Source organism: Thalassophryne amazonica, chromosome 12 (genome assembly GCF_902500255.1).
Source record: "Thalassophryne amazonica chromosome 12, fThaAma1.1, whole genome shotgun sequence".
Lineage (NCBI taxonomy): Eukaryota > Metazoa > Chordata > Actinopteri > Batrachoidiformes > Batrachoididae > Thalassophryne > Thalassophryne amazonica.
In genome coordinates, this window is record NC_047114.1 from 34,936,420 (window position 1) to 34,958,355 (window position 21,936).

General features: G+C 43.0%; 1 protein-coding gene across 1 annotated transcript in view; it reads right to left on the reverse strand.

Annotated features, from left to right (window-relative positions):
• The window catches only part of LOC117521597 (protein crumbs homolog 1-like), a 33,696-nt gene extending 12,938 nt beyond the window's left edge, over positions 1-20,758 (reverse strand). Inside the window, exons 1-4 of the mRNA XM_034182926.1 lie at positions 20,535-20,758; positions 19,354-20,307; positions 13,630-14,180; positions 6,359-6,524 (exon numbers count right to left, since the gene is read on the reverse strand). Of these exons, the coding sequence (XP_034038817.1) occupies positions 6,359-6,524; positions 13,630-14,180; positions 19,354-20,307; positions 20,535-20,586 (1,723 nt within the window). The 5' untranslated portion in view covers positions 20,587-20,758. The remainder of the gene's footprint in view (positions 1-6,358; positions 6,525-13,629; positions 14,181-19,353; positions 20,308-20,534) is intronic.
• Between the last annotated feature and the right edge of the window lie 1,178 nt (positions 20,759-21,936).

Here is a 21,936-nt window from a genome sequence, read left to right on the forward strand (position 1 = left end):
TGTATGTGGTTTCGAAACACCTTTTGAAAATAGGTTGAAGGAAGACTTACCACAGTAGACAATAGAAGAGTTCATGGGGACCTTATTTAAGCTTACAAAATATTACTATGTTAAATGTGGGTTTTGTCGGTGAAAACATCAACAAACTCAATACAAATACAGATAATTTGGTCACTTTTCAAAGGGGTCAGACTTGTCAATTTAATGTGCAAAGTTCATTTCAGTTCAGCTTGATGTATAAATCTCACTGTTCCAGGTAGTGAGAGCTGTCAGCTGGCTATTAGAAGCGAGTTGGAAAAAAAAGCAAATAAATACAACTTATTGTGGCAAATGTGCACAACAGGTCGAATACTATTTTTAGACAGTCAATTACAAATGTCAACAGGTGACGTTTGGGCAGGTCCGAGGGTAGGAGACGCCTATCCAGAGAAGAGCCGGGGCCCACAAGGTTCCGCCGCCAATGAAGACCTGCAGCAAACCGAAGCCGCCAAGTCCCGAGTCCCCAGGTGGCCTCTACTTCAGCTGTCAGATCCGGTACTGCTGGCAGGAACAGAAGACAGGTTAATGGTGGGTGTGTGCACACCCAGCAGAACAATCAGCAATTCAGTTCAGTTCCTTTTGTGGGAGAATCTCCACCTCCGACACAAAAACACAGTAATGCAGAGCCTGAGAGCTACTTATCCGTTTTGGCGTGAGGGGTGAAGAACGTCACTCCTACACGGACCACAAAACTCAGCACCAGCTGAAAGCAGTCACCAGGATCTCCTGCAAACACTCAGAAAAAGATCACGTGCATACGGCACAGTCAAAAACGGCTGAGAGATTACCTGAGTGGTAAACTGATATCTCGGCAGAGATGTGGTGTCTCCTCCAGTCTTATATGTGATGGGATGATAATGAGATGATTTCTGACAGCTGGTAGTCCTGGCTCCTGGGTGGTGACTGCGCCCTCTGGTGCCTGAAACCCGACTACAGGCAGGGCGCCCTCTGGCGTTGGCCAGCAGTACCTCCTCTTCGGGCGGCCCACATAACAGGACCCCCCCCCCCTCAACGGGCGCCTCCTGGCGCCCGACCTGGCTTGTCGGGGTGTCGCTGGTAGAACTCGGCCAGGAGGGCCGGGTCCAGGATGAAGCTCCTCTTCACCCAGGAGTCTTCTTCAGGTCCATAACCCTCCCAGTCCACCAGATATTGGAGACCCCGACCCCTCTGGCGAACATCCAGGAGCCTGCGGACAGTCCACGCAGGCTCGCCGTCGATGATGCGGGCAGGAGGCGGCACAGGTCCAGGGGTGCAAAGGTCCGAGGTGTGGTATGGTTTGATCTTGGTTGGCAGGTGAGCCTGGAACCATGGCAGAAGTCCAAAACTGCAGTCCTAGCGTCTGGTGGGACGTACAAATGGTTAGGTGGTCCACCGCCGGGGTCCGGGTGACGCGTCAGGGCCTCCCTGACGATGTTCTCCACGTCCCACGTCAGTGTGGCGATGATAGTGGACTCCGGGATGATGTTTTCTGGTGGATCCGACAGCTCCGCTCTTACTTCCTCTTCATGCACCCGGGACAGTGCGTCCAACCACTGGTTCTTAGTCCCGGGGCGATAGGTGATCCTAAAGTTAAAACGGCCAAAAAAAAAAAGAGACCAACGGGCTTGCCTGGGGTTCAGACGCCTAGTGGTCCAGATATACTCCAGGTTCCGATGGTCGGTGAAGACCGTGAATGGAACCACAGCTCCCTCCAACAAGTGTCTCCACTCCTCCAGGGCCTCCTTCACCGCCAGGAGCTCCCGATTGCCGACGTCATAATTCCGCTCTGCTGGGGTCAACCTGCGGGAGAAATAGGCACGGGGTGGAGTACTTTTTCGGACTCCCCGCTCTGGGACAGCACAGAGGCATCTACTTCCACAACAAACTGGCGGCTAGGATCAGGCTGCACCAGAACTGGCGCAGTAGAGAACCGGCGTTTCAACTCCCTAAACGCGGCTTCGCACCGATCCGACCAGGTGAAGGGAACTTTTGGGGAGGTCAGGGCTGTAAGGGGACCAACAACCTGACTATAGCCCTTGATAAACCTCCGATAGAAATTAGTGAAGCTGAGGAACTGTTGCAGCTTCCTACGGCTTGCCGGTTGGGGCCAATCTCTCACCGCCGCTACCTTGGCCGGATCAGGGGCGACGGAGTTGGAGGAGATTATGAACCCCAGAAAGGACAAAGAAGTATGGTGGAACTCGCACTTCTCGCCCTTCACAAACAGCCGGTTCTCCAACAACCGCTGCAGGACCTGACGTACATGCCTAACATGGGTCTCAGGATCCGGGGAGAAGATGAGGATATCGTCTAGGTATACGAAGACGAACCGATGCAGGAAGTCCCGCAAGACGTCATTTACTAATGCTTGGAACGTCGCGGGGGCATTAGTGAGGCCGAACGGCATGATCAGGTACTCAAAGTGACCTAAGGGGGTGTTAAATGCCGTCTTCCATTCGTCTCCCTTCCGGATCCGAACCAGGTGATACGCATTCCTAAGATCCAATTTAGTGAATATTTTGGCTCCATGCAGGGCGTGAACACTGAATCCAACAGGGGCAACGGGTATCGGTTGCGAACTGTGATCTCGTTCAGCCCTCTGTAATCAATGCATGGACGGAGTCCGCCGTCCTTCTTGCCCACAAAAAAGAAACCTGCACCCATCGGGGAGGTGGAGTTCCGGATCAACCCGGCAGCCAATGAGTCCCGGATGTAGGTCTCCATTGATTCTCGCTCGGGGCATGAGAGGTTGTACAGTTTACTGGACGGATACTCAGCACCCGGGATTAAATCAATGGCACAATCGTACGGTCGATGCGGGGGTAGAGTGAGTGCCAGATCTTTGCTGAAAACGTCAGCAAGATCATAGTACTCAACAGGCACCACACAGCACCAGCTGAAAGCAGTCACCAGGATCTCCTGCAAACACTCAGAAAAAGATCATGTGCGTACGGCACAGTCAAAAAAGATGATTTGTGACAGCTGGTAGTCCTGGCTCCTGGGTAGTGACTGCGCTCTCTGGTGCATGAAACCCGACTACAGGCAGGGCGCCCTCTGGCGTTGGCCAGCAGTACCTCCTCTTCGGGCGGCCCACATAACAATATATCTTTTAATGTTGAACAGTGCACTAATTATGAGGTTTTGAAACAAACACAGACAGATCACAAAGGATTCTGGGTAAAAGTGCCTCTGCTAAACACTGATTGGTTCAGTCATTCATTATGTTATAATCATTATTACCAATACGTTAATGTGACGTGTGTCGTGTGTGGGTGTTTACAGATAAATGTGCTTTTGTAAAATATTTCATTTTTTATTTGTAAAAACAGGCATTTTTACGGAGCCCTGGAAGTGTCATCGCAAAATGTTTTGCATGTGGAGAGAATGTGCGCTCATTTTATTAGTTTTATTATTTTATTATTAGTTTTATGATGTGCGCACGTTTTATGATGTTGTAAAACGTGCACTCAATATTGTCTTTACACATAAATGCTGGGTTTACACTGTGCGAGTTTTGGGCCTTTTTCAGATGATTTTTCATTCGTGCGAGAATTTTTTGGACCGAGTTTCAGGTTAATCACGCGTCCTGCATCGTGTAGTGTACATGGAGTAACAAGCTGCGTTTAACATCTCACGACCACCTCCTGATCGCCGATCGTATGGTCGAATGAAAATCAAACCTGTTTGATATTATTCTGGTCGGCCGTTGTGAGTGTTTCCTGTTGCCGAAGAGCTACAAGCATCCAACCGCTCACACTCTGCATGTGCAAACACAGCAGAGCTGTCTTGTAATGGTTTTTTTTTTGTTGTTGTTGTTTTGTTTTGTTTTGAAACTTAATTTGTAAAAAAAAAAAAAAAAAATCCATTTGCAAAGCCAAAAAGTTGATATGACAACCATCTGATATAACCGGGGTCAAAATAAATAGAACACTGCCACCTACTGGTGCTCAGACGCTTAGTACTTAGGGTACGAATACTGCCATGAACACTACTGGTCAGTAGATGGCAATAGAGGCCTTGAAAACTTGCCAAAACAAAATTCCAGATAATCCGTGTCTGCTACATTTAAGATGCGTGGAATTTAACAAACGCAAATACAATAACATCTATAAACCCAGAGAATATATTCACGAGAATTTTAGGCACTAGTGTTTAATGCTGCTGTCCGTGGAGCCTGAACAGAGTGTCTGAAATGCATTTGTCCTGTCGTGACGTACTGAGATTACCCTATGCTACCCATAATGCACTGCTAGGCACAGCATGTGCTCACAAAACCATAAAAATTAGCACATTACTTTAAAACTAAAACATATATCTGATATTTTCACTTTATAAAACTTCAGACATGACAGTAATTTTAAATAATTTGTCCAAAATTAGTTTGGTTAAAATTTGAACCATAAGTTAAAAATGTATGCCTCTGGATGATTTGGGTGATATTGTCAGCGTCAGTACAGTGTTAAAAGAAATGATTTTTTGTGACCAGTTCTCCTTTGCCTGCAGAGGATAGAGTGGTTTCTCCTGAAAGCAGCTCTCTTCTGTTTGCAGAGGGTAGAACTATACATCCATTATGAAACTTTTAACAGGTAGGTCTCAACTGATTTTAAATTTTAAAAATGTTTGCTGCTGTTCAGCTTGGTTTACTACATTATCGGTCTAAAAGTTATCGGACAAAAATTTATCGGAAGATAATTAGTCCGGTAATGGTTTTTAAAGTTATCTAAAAAGATAATCCGATAATGAAAACATTATCTTCGATAATTATCTGTTATCGGATTATCGGAACTGTGCCCACCACTGCTGATTAGACAGCATGATTATTGCACAGGTGTGCCTTAGGCGGGCCACAATAAAAGGCCACTTTTAAAAAATGTTCAGTTTTATCACACAGCACAATGCCACCGATGTCATAAGTTTTGAGGGAGTGTGCAATTGGCATGCTGACTGCAGGAATGTCCACCAGAACTGTTGCCCATGAATTGAATGTTCATTTCTCTACTATAAGCCGTCGCCAAAGGTGTTTCAGAGAATTTGGCACTACGTTCAACCGGCCTCACAACTGCAGATCACGTGTGACCACACCACCTCAGGACCTCCACAACCAGCATGGTCACCTCCAAGATCGTCTGAGACCAGCCACCCGGACAGCTGCTGCAACAATCAGTTTGTAGAACCAAAGAATTTCTGCACAAATGTCACAAACTGTCTCAGGGAAGCTCATCTGCATGCTCGTCATCCTCGGCAAATGCTCACATTCGATGGCATCTGGCATGTTGGGGAGGTGTTCTCTTCATGGATGAATTCCCATTTTCACTGTTCAGGGCAGATGGCAGACAGCGTGTGTGGCATTGTGTGGGTGAGCGGTTTGCTGATCACGTTCCACTCAATCCACACATCAGCGTTGTGGATCGAGTGACCTATGGTGGCGGTGGGGTTATGGTATGGGCAGGCGTATGTTATGGACAACGAACACAAGTGTTTTTTATTGATGGCATTTTGAATGCACAGAGATACGTGACTAGATCCTGAGGCCCATTTTTGCGCCATTCATGAACAACCTTCACCTCATGTTGCAGCATGATAATGCATAGCGCCATGTTGCAAGGATCTGTACACAATCTCTGGAAGCTGAATACATCCCAGATTTCATCCCAGGTCTTGCATAGCCAGCATACTCAACAGACACATCACCCATTCAGTATGTTTGGGATGCTCTGGATCGGCGTATATGACAGCGTGTTCGAGTTCCTGCCAATATCCAACAACTTTGCACAGCCATTGAAGAGCAGTGGAGCAACATTCCATAGGGCACAATCAACAACCTTATCAACTCTATGTGAAGGAGATGTGTTGCACTGCGTGAGCCAAACTGTGGTCACACCAGATATTGACTGGCTTTGTACCCCCCAAACACCCTCAACAAAGATAAACTGCACATTTCAGAGTGGCCTTTTATTGTGGCCAGCCTAAGGCACACCTGTGCAATAATTATGCTGTCTAATCGGCATCTTGATATGCCACACCTGTGAGGTGGGATGGATTATCTCGGTAAAGGAGAAGTGCCCACTAACACAGATTTATACAGATTTGTGAACAATCTGTTTGTGAAAATGTTTTAGATCTTTGAGTTCAGCTCATGAAAAATGTGAGCTTAATGTTGCATTTATATTTTTGTTCAGTGTGAAAATGGCATCTGTGCCTGTACACAGTAAGGTATTTAAGTCATAAATCCTCACTTTGTCCTGCTTAGCACTCTGGGTTATCTCACGGTATTCTATTTTGTAAGACAGTGTTCTTTCTAAAATAAGCACATATGAAGCAGGAGTAGGAAGACACACACACTCAAAGCCGTGTGCGCGAGGTTGGCATACGGTGGCAGCAGGACACGGAGACAGCTCACACCATTTCACCTCCTCACAGCGCTGCCCTGCAGTGTTGGGGGGGCAATTACACATGAAGTCATCCCACATGGAGTAACACACGCCCCCGTTGAGACAGGGGTTGACCTGTTTGGGGAAAAACACACCCATCAAATAATGCTTTCTCCCAGATGTAGAAGCACCATTACATGATATATACCGAGCAATATAATATAAAGGAATTCTGATAGTGATTCCTTCACAGAGGTTTTACTCTTGTGCCAAAAAGTTCTCCTTGTGTACAAGGTACTCAACTCTTAACTGTTCCTATAATCATGTTGACACTTCAGACTTTAGCAATAAAATTTAGGAATTGAGACACAAAAAAATCTTGCGGTAATTCGGGATGGCATTACGAAAAGTAAATTAATCTATGGTTTGTGGCACCGTCACGAAAAGCGCCCCATTTTCGTGACGGGGCACGAAATGCGGGGGTCTGGGGGGCTGTGGTTAAGGGAAGGGAGGCACGTTATGGTTAGAGTTTGGAGAAGAGGCAGGATTATAAATAGTAAAAAAAGAAAAGTGTCACAAAAATGCATGAAACTGGGCTGTCTTTTAGATAATTACTTTACTGTACACCAAAATTATGTGTATACGGTCTTCCTCTCCATAAGAGTAAATAAGAGCTGTGAACATGGCATCTGTGATTGTGTATTAAAATCCTGTTCAAAAAGAATTGATTCTTGTGTGACCGTAGGACCTTTGTGGCCGGGACAGCGGTGGGATCGAACCCCGGACGGCTCGCACTAAAGACCATTCCTCTACCAGGTCAGCCAAAGGGGAATTCCCCATTAGCCAAGCTAGTGGGAACATCTTTTCAATCAGGACCCAGGATCTTCATCCTGCTACATATCTCCCCACCATTTCTGACTTCGTCCCGAAGTCACAGGTGCATTTAAGCAGTTTCTGTGACTACCCACATCCTGCCGACAACACCAATTGTGACCGTAGGACCTTTGTGACTGGGACAGTGGTGGGATCGAACCCCGGACGGCTCGCACTAAAGACCATTCCTCTACCAGGTCAGCCAAAGGGGAATTCCCCATTAGCCAAGCTAGCGGGAACATCTTTTCAATCAGGACCCAGGATCTTCATCCTGCTACACCTGTTTTTTATAATATAATATTTTATTATGTCTTTGGTGCAGTATGGAGCCAATGTCTGGAAGGATGCTGCTTCAACAGCTTTCAGTCACAATGATCTTGGACCAGTGGCTGTCAATCAATTGTAATAAAAATGTTTGAAAGCCCAGTAAGGTCAGACATCTGTCCCAGGGTTTGTTTGATTTGAGAAAATGGAGGCAGTTCCATAGTGATAAAACCAAGATGATTTTATTCTGCTTTTACTGAATCAGTTTTATTACTTTTCCTGGTGTCATGTTTTGGAAATGTGAATACTTAAAGAACCTGTGGGAAATGATTGTGGAAAATAAAGCAATAAATATGGGAGCCCGAAGCCAACCCTGACACAAGACCTATCCCTGTCCCTAACCCAGCCTTAACCCTAACCCTACTCTGACCCTAAACTAACTCTGACTCCTTACCAGATAGTCACATATATTTTCACTATACATAAATATAAAATACATTGTTTAAAAAAAAATTGTATTTTCTTCTAGGTCAACAAAAAATTTATGGATAAACATAATCGAGGACCATGCTGCCCATTCATTTCATACACTTAATGTGCCCCTTTTTCCCAATCTAACTCAACCCTAACCCAACCATAATCTTAAATATGAGTTTAGTTAAATCAACCCTAACTCAGCCAAATCCAACCCAAACCCTAACCAACAGTGGCTGCAAAGAAAACCTGCCCCCTCTTGGCCCTTTGTGGAATGTCTTTGGACAAAACTGATGTAGATGAAGTGTCTTATCCAAGCACACAGACAGGTAGCCTGAGTGGTATTCCAACCCAGTCTCTCTCTCTTTCTCTCTTTGGTCTTCATCCCATGCAAGCCTATGCATTAATTTGCAACACAGCATCAATGAAAGACCCCGTAACCCCAAACCATGTACAACTACAACTTGGTAACACCACCCTGTCCACTTATAACATGTATGACATCAATTCAATCTTCCTACCATGACTTTAAGAAGAAGGAACTATGACTGAATTATTTTACAATCAGGTAGGTTGTAAACCTGTTTGTGAATATGAAAACTGAAGGTGAACTGTACCGAAGTATATTTTGTCAACAGAATCAGATCAGAGTGTTGTGTTGGGGACTTTGCTGACTTGGTCTTCGGAGTGAGATTGCATCAGAATTTTGGCTCTCTGTTGGGACTGTTTACACAGAGACTGCTACCTGCTGCTTTGGACTTGAACTAACAGTCTTTTTCAAGACTTTTTTACTTTTTTACCTTTTTACTTTTTTTTTTTTTTTTTTACTTTTTTACTGTGCTCCAACGCCTAAGGAAGACCTCTAACGGTCGAAACATCGCGACGGAGCACTTTTATCAGCTAACTTTCATCAGCGTTGGCAAGCTAACTAGCTTGCTAACGCTTTCGTTTTTATTTATTTTTTTTTAGCACTGTTGTCGTGCGTTATCTGTGCTGCTCCACAGCGTGTTTAGTCGATTTTTATTTTATTTTAGCACCGTTGTCGTGCGTTCGCTGTTGTCATGCGTTGCCTGTGCTGCTTCATGGCCTGTTTGGTGCCTTGATTGGGGCACTCCTTCTGCTGAATCACCTCTAAATTATTCACTTTGCGTGTTTTTAGGAATCCGCTAGGTTGCGTAGCTACTAGCTCTTAGCCGATTTAGCATGGCGGCTTCTCCTGTCTCTCCCGTACTTTTCTGCTCTGGGTGTGAAATGTTTAGTTATTCCTCGGCCTCCTTTAGCAGTAACGGTACTTGTAATAAGTGCAGCTTATTCGTAGCTTTGGAGGCCAGGCTGGGCGAATTGGAGACTCGGCTCCGCACCGTGGAAAATTCTACAGCTAGCCAGGCCCCTGTAGTCGGTGCGGACCAAGGTAGCTTAGCCGCCGTTAGTTCCCCCCTGGCAGATCCCGGGCAGTCGGGAAAGCAGGCTGACTGGGTGACTGTGAGGAGGAAGCGTAGCCCTAAACAGAAGCCCCGTGTACACCGTCAACCCGTTCACATCTCTAACCGTTTTTCCCCACTCGACGATACACTCGCCGAGGATCAAACTCTGGTTATTGGCGACTCTGTTTTGAGAAATGTGAAGTTAGCGACACCAGCAACCATTGTCAATTGTCTTCCGGGGGCCAGAGCAGGCGACATCGAAGGACATTTGAAATTGCTGGCTAAGGCTAAGCGTAAATTTGGTAAGATTGTAATTCACGTCGGCAGTAATGACACTCGGTTACGCCAATCGGAGGTCACTAAAATTAACATTAAATCGGTGTGTAACTTTGCAAAAACAATGTCGGACTCTGTTGTTTTCTCTGGGCCCCTCCCCAATCAGACCGGGAGTGACATGTTTAGCCGCATGTTCTCCTTGAATTGCTGGCTGTCTGAGTGGTGTCCAAAAAATGAGGTGGGCTTCATTGATAATTGGCAAAGCTTCTGGGGAAAACCTGGTCTTGTTAGGAGAGACAGCATCCATCCCACTTTAGATGGAGCAGCTCTCATTTCTAGAAATCTGGCCAATTTTCTTGGATCCTCCAAACTGTGACTGTCCAGCGTTGGGACCAGGAGGCAGAGCTGTGGTCTTATACACCTCTCTGCAGCTTCTCTCCCCCTGCCATCCCCTCATTACCCCATCCCCGTAGAGACGGTGCCTGCTCCCAGACCACCAATAACCAGCAAAAATCTATTTAAGCATAAAAATTCAAAAAGAAAAAATAATATAGCACCTTCAATTGCACCACAGACTAAAACAGTTAAATGTGGTCTATTAAACATTAGGTCTCTCTCTTCTAAGTCCCTGTTGGTAAATGATATAATAATTGATCAACGTATTGATTTATTCTGCCTAACAGAAACCTGGTTACAGCAGGATGAATATGTTAGTTTAAATGAGTCAACACCCCCGAGTCACACTAACTGTCAGAATGCTCGTAGCACGGGCCGTGGCGGAGGATTAGTAGCAATCTTCCATTCCAGCTTATTAATTAATCAAAAACCTAGACAGAGCTTTAATTCATTTGAAAGCTTGTCTCTTAGTCTTGTCCATCCAAATTGGAAGTCCCAAAAACCAGTTTTATTTGTTATTATCTATCGTCCACCTGGTCGTTACTGTGAGTTTCTCTGTGAATTTTCAGACCTTTTGTCTGACTTAGTGCTTAGCTCAGATAAGATAATTATAGTGGGCGATTTTAACATCCACACAGATGCTGAGAATCACAGCCTCAACACTGCATTTAATCTATTATTAGACTCTATCGGCTTTGCTCAAAAAGTAAATGAGTCCACCCACCACTTTAATCATATCTTAGATCTTGTTCTGACTTATGGTATGGAAATAGAAGACTTAACAGTATTCCCTGAAAACTCCCTTCTGTCTGATCATTTTTTAATAACATTTACATTTACCCTGATGGACTACCCTGCAGTGGGGAATAAGTTTCATTACACTAGAAGTCTTTCAGAAAGCGCTGTAACTAGGTTTAAGGATATGATTCCTTCTTTATGTTCTCTAATGTCATATACCAACACAGAGCAGAGTAGCTACCTAAACTCTGTAAGGGAGTTAGAGTATCTCGTCAATAGTTTTACATCCTCTTTGAAGACAACTTTGGATGCTGTAGCTCCTCTGAAAAAGAGAGCTTTAAATCAGAAGTGTCTGACTCCGTGGTATAACTCACAAACTCGTAGCTTAAAGCAGATAACCCGTAAGTTGGAGAGGAAATGGCATCTCACTAATTTAGAAGATCTTCACTTAGCCTGGAAAAAGAGTTTGTTGCTCTATAAAAAAAGCCCTCCGTAAAGCTAGGACATCTTTCTACTCATCACTAATTGAAGAAAATAAGAATAACCCCAGGTTTCTTTTCAGCACTGTAGCCAGGCTGACAAAGAGTCAGAGCTCTATTGAGCTGAGTATTCCATTAACTTTAACTAGTAATGACTTCATGACTTTCTTTGCTAACAAAATTTTGACTATTAGAGAAAAAATTACTCATAACCATCCCAAAGATGTATCGTTATCTTTGGCTGCTTTCAGTGATGCCGGTATTTGGTTAGACTCTTTCTCTCCGATTGTTCTGTCTGAGTTATTTTCATTAGTTACTTCATCCAAACCATCAACATGTTTATTAGACCCCATTCCTGCCAGGCTGCTCAAGGAAGTCCTACCATTATTTAATGCTTCAATCTTAAATATGATCAATCTATCTTTGTTAGTTGGTTATGTACCACAGGCCTTTAAGGTGGCAGTAATTAAACCATTACTTAAAAAGCCATCACTTGACCCAGCTATCTTAGCTAATTATAGGCCAATCTCCAACCTTCCTTTTCTCTCAAAGATTCTTGAGAGGGTAGTTGTAAAACAGCTAACTGATCACCTGCAGAGGAATGGTCTATTTGAAGAGTTTCAGTCAGGTTTTAGAATTCATCATAGTACAGAAACAGCATTAGTGAAGGTTACAAATGATCTTCTTATGGCTTTGGACAGTGGACTTATCTCTGTGCTTGTTCTGTTGGACCTCAGTGCTGCTTTTGATACTGTTGACCATAAAATTTTATTACAGAGATTAGAGCATGTCATAGGTATTAAAGGCACTGCGCTGCGGTGGTTTGAATCATATTTGTCTAATAGATTACAGTTTGTTCATGTAAATGGGGAATCTTCTTCACAGACTAAAGTTAATTATGGAGTTCCACAAGGTTCTGTGCTAGGACCAATTTTATTCACTTTATACATGCTTCCCTTAGGCAGTATTATTAGACGGTATTGCTTAAATTTTCATTGTTACGCAGATGATACCCAGCTTTATCTATCCATGAAGCCAGAGGATACACACCAATTAGCTAAACTGCAGGATTGTCTTACAGACATAAAGACATGGATGACCTCTAATTTCCTGCTTTTAAACTCAGATAAAACTGAAGTTATTGTACTTGGCCCCACAAATCTTAGAAGCATGGTGTCTAACCAGATCGTTACTCTGGATGGCATTTCCCTGATCTCTAGTAATACTGTGAGAAATCTTGGAGTCATTTTTGATCAGGATATGTCATTCAAAGCGCATATTAAACAAATACGTAGGACTGCCTTTTTGCATTTACGCAATATCTCTAAAATCAGAAAGGTCTTGTCTCAGAGTGATGCTGAAAAAACTAATTCATGCATTTATTTCCTCTAGGCTGGACTATTGTAATTCATTATTATCAGGTTGTCCTAAAAGTTCCCTAAAAAGCCTTCAGTTGGTTCAGAATGCTGCAGCTAGAGTACTGACGGGGACTAGCAGGAGAGAGCATATCTCACCCGTGTTGGCCTCTCTTCATTGGCTTCCTGTTAATTCTAGAATAGAATTTAAAATTCTTCTTCTTACTTATAAGGTTTTGAATAATCAGGTCCCATCTTATCTTAGGGACCTCGTAGTACCATACTACCCCATTAGAGCGCTTCGCTCTCAGACTGCGGGCTTACTTGTAGTTCCTAGGGTTTGTAAGAGTAGAATGGGAGGCAGAGCTTTCAGCTTTCAGGCTCCTCTCCTGTGGAACCAGCTCCCAATTCAGATCAGGGAGACAGATACCCTCTCTACTTTTAAGATTAGGCTTAAAACTTTCCTTTTCGCTAAGGCTTATAGTTAGGGCTGGATCGGGTGACCCTGGACCATCCCTTGGTTATGCTGCTTTAGACGTAGATTGTGGGGGAGTTCCCATGATGCACTGTTTCTTTCTCTTTTTGCTCCGTATGCATCACTCTGCATTTAATCATTAGTGATCGATCTCTGCCCCCCTTCACGGCATGTCTTTTTCCTGTTTTTTTCCCTCAGCCCCAACCAGTCTCAGCAGAAGACTGCCCCTCCCTGAGCCTGGTTCTGCTGGAGGTTTCTTCCTGTTAAAAGGGAGTTTTTCCTTCCCACTGTTGCCAAGTGCTTGCTCATAGGGGGTCGTTTTGACCGTTGGGGTTTTTCATAATTATTGTATGGCCTTGCCTTACAATATGGAGCGCCTTGGGGCAACTGTTTGTTGTGATTTGGCGCTATATAAGAAAAAAGTTGATTGATTGATTGATTGTTGTAGATTGTGCTCAATATAAACGCATTCTACCAAACGCTCACCACACAGGCGTTGTCACTGCTGCATCCTTGTGCAACATTGACACGCTGCTCCAACTTGTAAGACTTCACCAAAGTTAGCAATGGATAGAGCTGTAGACGATTGTTGTTAATCCTTAAATCCTGGATACATCCTTTAAAGTAGCCACCAAACGAGGATGATGCTCTTTGATTGGGTAGCCCCCCAACAAAGACGAAGTCCCCGGGGTGGGCTTGGACATGCCTAACAGGCATAGAACCTTGGTTTTGGGATGATTGGAACAAGGTGGCTACCTTGTCTTCCAGCTTGACTGTCACCAAGTGGAAATGGCCATCGTTAACCACACCCCGTCCAACCAGGGTCTCAAAATTGTTGACCTGAACTCTGACCCGACCCTGCTCAAGCCACAGGCGGAGGTACTGGCTGGTGCTGTTTGCCATGATGAGGAGGAGGCCACTGGACTGTCGTGTGCGGATGAATGTGGATACAGTAAGAATATCGCCTGGGTAATCATCCAGTGAGAAGATGGCATAACTCTCAGAGTCCTTGCTTCCAAACCTAGCAGTGATATACTCTGCATGGATGCAAAGAAACAAGAAAGAGACCAGACATGTTCAAAATGCATATTCTTACCTGATGTGTCAGCACATTAATTCACCAAAACCCTTTTGTCAATTACTTACCTGATTAAATTAAAACTAGATATTATTAGCAACTGAATTTACATCCCCCTCCCTTTGTAAAGGAAACTATTTTATTTTATTTTTTATTTCAATTGTTTTCATTGATTTATTATTGTAAATAGATACTGTGATAATGGCCATTGTTCTATTGCTGGCTTGTTACTTCCATCTGTGGACGAGGTTGTACTTGCACTGGCATTTGTCTCTTTCAAAGGTTTTGAAAGAGATTTTAATCATATTTTGTGGAAAGGTCGGCCTTGGGGAGCGGAGCAGGTGATTAAATTTTGAAGCTGATCTGGCCAAAGGTGTAAAACCCAGGAATCATTTTTTTGTTTTTTTCTTTTTTACATTTCAAGATAAGGCTCTTTTTAAAAGACAGCAACAACAACAAAAAATGTCATTCATTTTCCAAAGAATAATGTGGAAATATTGGATTTTTATTTGTTTTTAATGAGGATTATGTAGATTGCTGTGTTCAATGACTAGTTACGTACGTGCAGATCTAGATAATGTCCAGATCTAGTGAGTCCAAATTAGAAACATGGATTGAACGCATAGCTGAAATAGTGACAAATCAGTTACCCTTTTGCAAATATATCAGCCCATATGTAACACGGAAATCATATTCTTACATTCTTTTCACCCACACAATACAGTTTGTAGTGCAGCACTGCAGCAAATGAATATAATCCCATTCAACAGCGTTACAGGAGCTCCGTCATGTAAATTACCTTTATAGTATTGATCAACTTGATTTAAGACAGAGTTGATTTATCACCATAATAGTGTTGAGTGCGACTATATAGACTTGCTGCTGTATTTATTTAACACTGTAAAATTTAATGTGTACATGAGAAAACATATTTTCTCACTGTTTGGCAAGATATCTGAAACAAGTGTTTTCGGAAATTTCTTTCAATTCTGATATGTATGGTGATGTTGATTTGGTGGTTCATCAGATTAGCAGTGTTAGATATATTTGTGTGTTCAATTATGGTTTTCTTTATTTGTTTTCTGTACTTGTTTTGGTATTAAAGTAGTTACTTAGGATTGTATTCTTAGTTTTCACTCTTATTCTTACTTTCCTTTGTTCTCTGTTGGTATGTGCATGTCGAACCGGAATTAACCAGTTTTTTTTTACCATTTAGGACAAAGAGAGTTAGGTTACATTATAAATCATATATGTTCCGTTACTGCGCGAGTCCAGGTCAGGGGGTTGGATCTCCCTCGAATGACCTCCCTCGTATAAGGAAAGAATTTTGTAAAATAAGGTCCGTCTGTGTCATGCCTATGAAATGTTTTATAAAAACTGTTTGTGTCCATTTTTTTGGGAATCTGTAAGGACGGATCTCGTCTGCGAGAGAAGTTCTACAGAATCCAGGCCTGATATTATTTTTTTTTTCACTGTGAATAAATTTAAAAGTGCGAAGTAGTTCGGGCTTATATTTTCTGAAGGACAGTGTTACAGAAAGAACCGGGGGGGGGGAAATAGCAGCAGCCTGGGCAGAGGTGTGTGCTGTCCACACTACGTATAATTTGTTTGGTAATTATTAGCAGTGTTCATCAAACTCTTTATTTGATCTCACTGAAACATTATCAGTACATATCGCAGAAGAACTGCAGTACATGGTGCACAGAGTACACCTGTATTTGTGCACCAAAGGGTGCACAGCAGCTGCACAGGTTGTCCTATCTGTGGGTGATCCAGAGAAATAAATAGGTAATGAGGACATGTTAGATTGAGCACTCAAAATGCTACGGCACGTGCACAAGATAGTTGTTTCTCCTATTTAATGACATCATGCACAGATTTTATGTGGTCAGAGAAATATCCATGTCAGCCAGCAGCTTTTCCAGTGACTTGGATGAATGTGCTGCTAAAGTATTTATTTATTTATGTCATGTACACAAATTAATCAAACCGTGGGAATTAATGAATTATATATTACATGCATGTAACAGCATTTTGAAAAGCTGAACACCTTCATGTGTGCACCTTGGAAGTTGTGTCCTTTAAAGGCATGCAGCTATTTTATATTTACTTCACCTGCTCTCATTCATAATTTCAACAATGGAACTGTTCATGTCCATCTCACACCATTGATCACCATTATGGAATACCTTTTTTTGGCAGGTGTGGTGGCCAAGTGGATAGTGCGCTTGGTTTCAGTACTGAAGGTTCCCGTTTCAAACACCAATCCTGCTCCATGTAATGTGGAGTTGCATCAGGCAGGGCATCTGGCATAAAACCTGTGTCAAATCCACATGTAGCTCCACCCCAAGTGAAAACAAGGGAGCAGCTGAAGAGACTTACTACATGGAATACTTAGGGAATAACCCTGTTGTGTCTGATGATTTGTGGACATTAATGCTGGACTTTAGGGGCGCAAGTTGAGTTTTACTCAACATGGATAAGACGGATAAAATAAAACTCAAACAATAACACGGATATTTGCGACCATAATCCAGCATTAACGTCAGCAAATCATCAGACACAAGGGGGTTATTCCCATTCTAATCAAATTCCATCATTTGCACCGTTTATTTATCTGTAAGTAATTCAGTCGGCGAAGCTTACCGTAGCAACAGCATCTTCATGCCAAACTGGAATTTCTGTGAGCAGACCCACAGATTTCTCCAACTCATCAACTGCATTGAGTAATTCTGTATCAGAATCCACATCAATACTTTTGTATGATAGATTAAATTCACCCATTTCGGCATCGTCGTCGCTGCACTAGTTTCTCTTGCTCTCATCTGACAGCGCCATTATTGATATCTGTGTAGCAACGTGGTCAGTAATACATCAAATGTGAAACGGTCAAATATTTTGCCACCGTCAACGCGATATTTTCTGGCCTGAAATCTCACATGATTAACCAATCAGATTTGTGGAACAAATGTAACTGAATTAGAATTTTGTTTTGACTGTTCCCATTTTGCTTGGGTACAAAGGCGTGCCTTTGGATGCATCTGTATGTGTCTCTGCTTCTAATAATAGTTATATAACACCGGGAACACACTTTATGATGCAATCCAGGAATTTTGAACATGCTTGAACCTTTGTGATGTGATCTGAACCAATATGCACAGTCCCACCATGGTTGTTCTGAACACATTGCATTCTGGTGTGCATTTCTCTATGATCCTAGTGTAATGCACATTCATATTGCATTATCGTGTAGTGTACAGCTGTCCTATAGATCAACACGATCAGAGTCCAGACCCAAACTGTGGAAATCTTTGATTCAAGCATTTTTAGTACAGTATGTGTTGTGTGGGCCGCCAGAAGAGGAGGTACTGCTGGCCCACCACCAGAGGGCGCCCTGTCTGGAGTGCGGGCTCCAGGCACCAGAGGGCGCAGCCGCCTCACAGGAGCAGCCAGGGTGACAGCTGTCACGCATCACCTGCAACAGCTGTTACCAATCATCTGATCAGCAGGGGTACATCAGCAGGACAACGTCTCCACCTCTTTGCCGAGATATCGTTCTACCTGGAAGGTAACATTCTCAGCTAACTGTGTGACAGTAACCTTTTGTGACTTTTGTGCGTTGTATAACAGACTCCTTTTCCAACGAGAGGTGGAGGTAGTTTTCCTGCCGTGCGGATTGCTGGGTGCAAACGCGCCCACATTTAATTGTTTCTTTGTTCCTCGCCAGCAGTACCAGGTCCGACACGCGGAGGCAGTGGCCACCTGGGAGTTCGGGACTTGGCGGCTCCAGTATTCCCGGGGTCTGGTGGCGGAGGAAATCGTGTGGCTCCTATCTTCGAGCCTGCCCACACGACACCTTTTGTGATTTGGCTTTTTGTCCATTGTTGTAATCTGTTGTGTTTGTTGTGCCCATTCACAACAGTAAAGTGTTGTTATTTGACTTCCTCCATTGTCCGTTCATTTGCGCCCCCTGTTGTGGGTCCGTGTACCTACACTTTCCCAACAGTATGTACATCTCAGGCTGAAGCCCAAATAAAAATGCAGTGTGACAAATAATGTATTGTACAGATAACACGGACCCTGCTTATGATGCAACAAAAGCAGATTTTATCTTTATACAAATGAGGCTGGAATTGGCATGGAGGTAGCATATTATTCTCTTTGGTTATGTGCATATTCTGCAAGGACAGGAGGAGATTTTACACCCTCAGTAATGCCTTCCAATCTTTGTGAAACAATCCAGACTCAGTGATTCATTTGGATGTATATCCTTGTGATTTGATTGGTGCTTTGTATGTCACATGACATGGATTATTCGTCCCATTTGTGTTGCATGGGATTTAGTGTGCAATTTGGTTCCATTTACGGTGCAAATTTGATTCCATACATTTTGTACCATTGCACACTGCAAACCCCGCCACCTAGTATTGGCAGCGTTTAGCTAAACATGCGGAGTTTGTTTTGCTAACGGACGACGATCTGAAGGAGCTAAATGACATGCTAATTCTTCTAACACACACACACACACAAACAAATCCACTGTGCTGTAAGCAGTCTGGAGGCATGACGAGCTGTTAGGAGGAAGTTAGAATGAAAAGCTAATTTCTCATGTGATTTTTTTTCGCTGCACTGAGGAAGTACAGTCTTTTTTTTTTCCCTTTTTTTGTTTTTTGGAAGTGCACCAAATCAGTGCACGGCATCATGGACTACATCAGAATTATTTTTGGACTCCTATTTAAAGTTCATGTTAGATTGTTAATGTCAAAGCAGCAGTGACGCACCAAAATGTAAGTCCCTTTTCTGTTGTTTATAAATTAATACAATATCAAAGGACAAGGATGTGTTTTAGCTGTTATATAAAACAAATAATGAATGTATTTACATTCTTTCAATGGAACAAATATTTCATGAGGTGAAATATTCGTACCATTGAACTCATAAACATTCATTATTTGTATACTGAAGTGAACAAAACGGTACATTTCCATAGATGTCATCAGTAGCTGTGCTGAGAGTTTGCAACTTCAGAATTTTCTTGTGCATGTTGTCTGTAGTTTGTGATTTTGTGAGAAAAGGAAATCCTTTTTTTTTTTTTTTTAGATGAAATGCCAGTTAGTGTGTTCACATCGTACCTTCTGCACAGTTGGTTCCCTCATATGGTCTCTGGCACTCACACATGTAACCTCTCCAGCCCCTGCTCACACAACGCCCCCGGTTCTGACATGGACTGTCATCGCACTTGTCTTTGTCATTGCATCCAAAAGTCAAGTTTGCCTGGACTGATTCTGTCGGTACCACCAGATGTGAGTCCACAAACATATCTCTGAAGCAGCCCAGAAATGCTTCCAGGTTGTGTCCATGTTCCACTGCTATGCCCAGTCTCCTGCTCGTCCCGGCTGATCCTATGACGAGGCTGTGATTAACACTTACTGGCTGGAGTGTAGGTGTCGGCTCCGCCCGGTGGATGCCGGTGCTGGCGTTGCTGCTGCAGCCTCCCTCTGTGCAGAGCAGACTGATCAGGCTGACCTCGCTGCCCAGCAGTGCTTCCACACTGTGCCACTTGTTGTTAGACACAAACACTGGCAGCTGCTGAACAATCGTGCTTGACCTTTGACCTTTCAGGCTGATGAGGCAGAGACGTCCGTCAGTCAGCTCTACGCTTAGGATCAGGTCATCCACTCTGTGCTCTACCATGGTGCCGACCAACCTTCCTGTCTTGAAGCTGAATGTGACATTAAGGGGGACCTCTGGGGGGAGAAATGGCGAGCGCAGGACCAAGTAGCCGCGGGACTCGAATGAAAACACGGTGCTGATCTCACACTTAGGGCCTGTGAAGCCTGGAAGGCAGCCGCATGTGTACGTGTGCTGTTTGTTCACAAGCAGTGGCATGCATGTACCTCCGTTCTCGCACTGCTCACCATCACAGCCCGAAAGTGCAACTGTGCAGGTCTCCCCATCATACAGGCGGCCATTTTGGCTCTGTCTGGAGCAAAGGCATCTGAAATCTCCATTTTGGCCCTCGCATACGCCGCCATTCTGGCATGGCTGCTGTTCGCACCCACTGGTGGAATTATCGGAGAAAGTGGCTGCAAGAATTATTACAAGACATTACTTGAAGTTCAAAATCAATTAACATCATGTTTTATGACAAGTGTCACAGGAGTTAGCATTGCATTTCCAAATATGAACATCAGGTAAGATCACAACATGAACAAACATATAGAATTCTATCTGAATTACCTCTATTTGGGGCTATTATAGTTAAATATTTGCACTTAATATTAACATAGACACACACACGTAAGATGTTTACCTGGATAAAGTATCCATAATAGCCAAACATGCAAGATGAACTTTAACATCATCGTCAATAGGTCCTCTTAATTAAAGTTGACTTGATAATTTTTCCATTTCAGATCAAAGGCTGCTGGTAAATTCTATGTGCACGTCCATCTTCAATTCTGCTCCTCTGTGTATGTGTACACTGAATTATTTGGAGAGCTGCAAGCCAGATAGGAGGGATTAGGTTAATGCACTTACTGCGTCTTACACAGTAAATGTGTTGGAAAATGGAAGGCTTCAGGAAGCTATTTACATTGACTGTAAGTGCATGTATTTACGTATCTATTGTAAATTTAATAATATGTTTTGGAGGGTGGCATGACTGCTTACCATGGTGTCTTACAGTGCATCCAGAAAGCATTCATGGTGCTTCACTTTTCCCCCATTTTGTTATGTTACAGCTTTATTCCAAAATGGATTAATTTTTTCCTACACACAATACCCCATAATGACAAAGTGAAAAAAGCTTTTTTTTTTGCAAAAGGATTTTGCAAGTTTATCAAAAGTAATAATAATAATAAAAAACTATCTATACTAACTATAAATCACATGTACAAGTATTCACAGCCTTTGCCTTGAAGCTCAAAATTGAGCTCAGGTGCATCCTGTTTCCACTTATCATCCTTGCGATGTTTCTACAGCTTAACTGGAGTTCATCTGGAGTAAATTCAGTTGATTGGACATGATGTCGAAAAGCACACACCTGTCTACATATAAGGTCCCACAGTTGACAGTTTGTCAGAGCACAAACCAAGCATGAAGTCAAAGAAATTGTCTGTAGACCTCCGAGACAGGATTGTCTCGAGGCACAAATCTGGGGGAGGGTACAGAAACATTTCAGCTGCTTTGAAGGTCCCAATGAGCACACTGGTCTCCATCATCTGTAAATGGAAAATGTTTGGGTCCATCAGGACTCTTTCTAGAGCTGGCCGCCCACCTAAACTGAGTGATCGAAGGGGAAAAACCTTAGTCAAGGAAGGTGACCAAGAACATGATGGTCACTGTGTCAGATCATCAGCATTCCTCTTAGGAAAAAACAATATAAACAATATAAATATAAATATAAACAATGTAGGTTAGAAATTGCAAGTTTTACTGTTACAGTGCTGTCAACAGTTAAATTATTTTACTTTTTATAAAACAAGTATTTATTTTCATTGAAGTCAAGAAAGGGTGACTATAAAGTGAGTTTTGGCAAAACAGGTATCATTGTCATGTTGAGGTGGCAGAGGGTTGTTGTCAGCAGCTTGGGAAAGTAACTAAAAAAGTAACTAGTAATCTAACTTAGTTACTTTTACAATTGAGTAATCAGTAAAGTAACTAAGTTACTTTTTCAAGGAGTAATTAGTAATTGGACTACTTTTTCAAAGTAA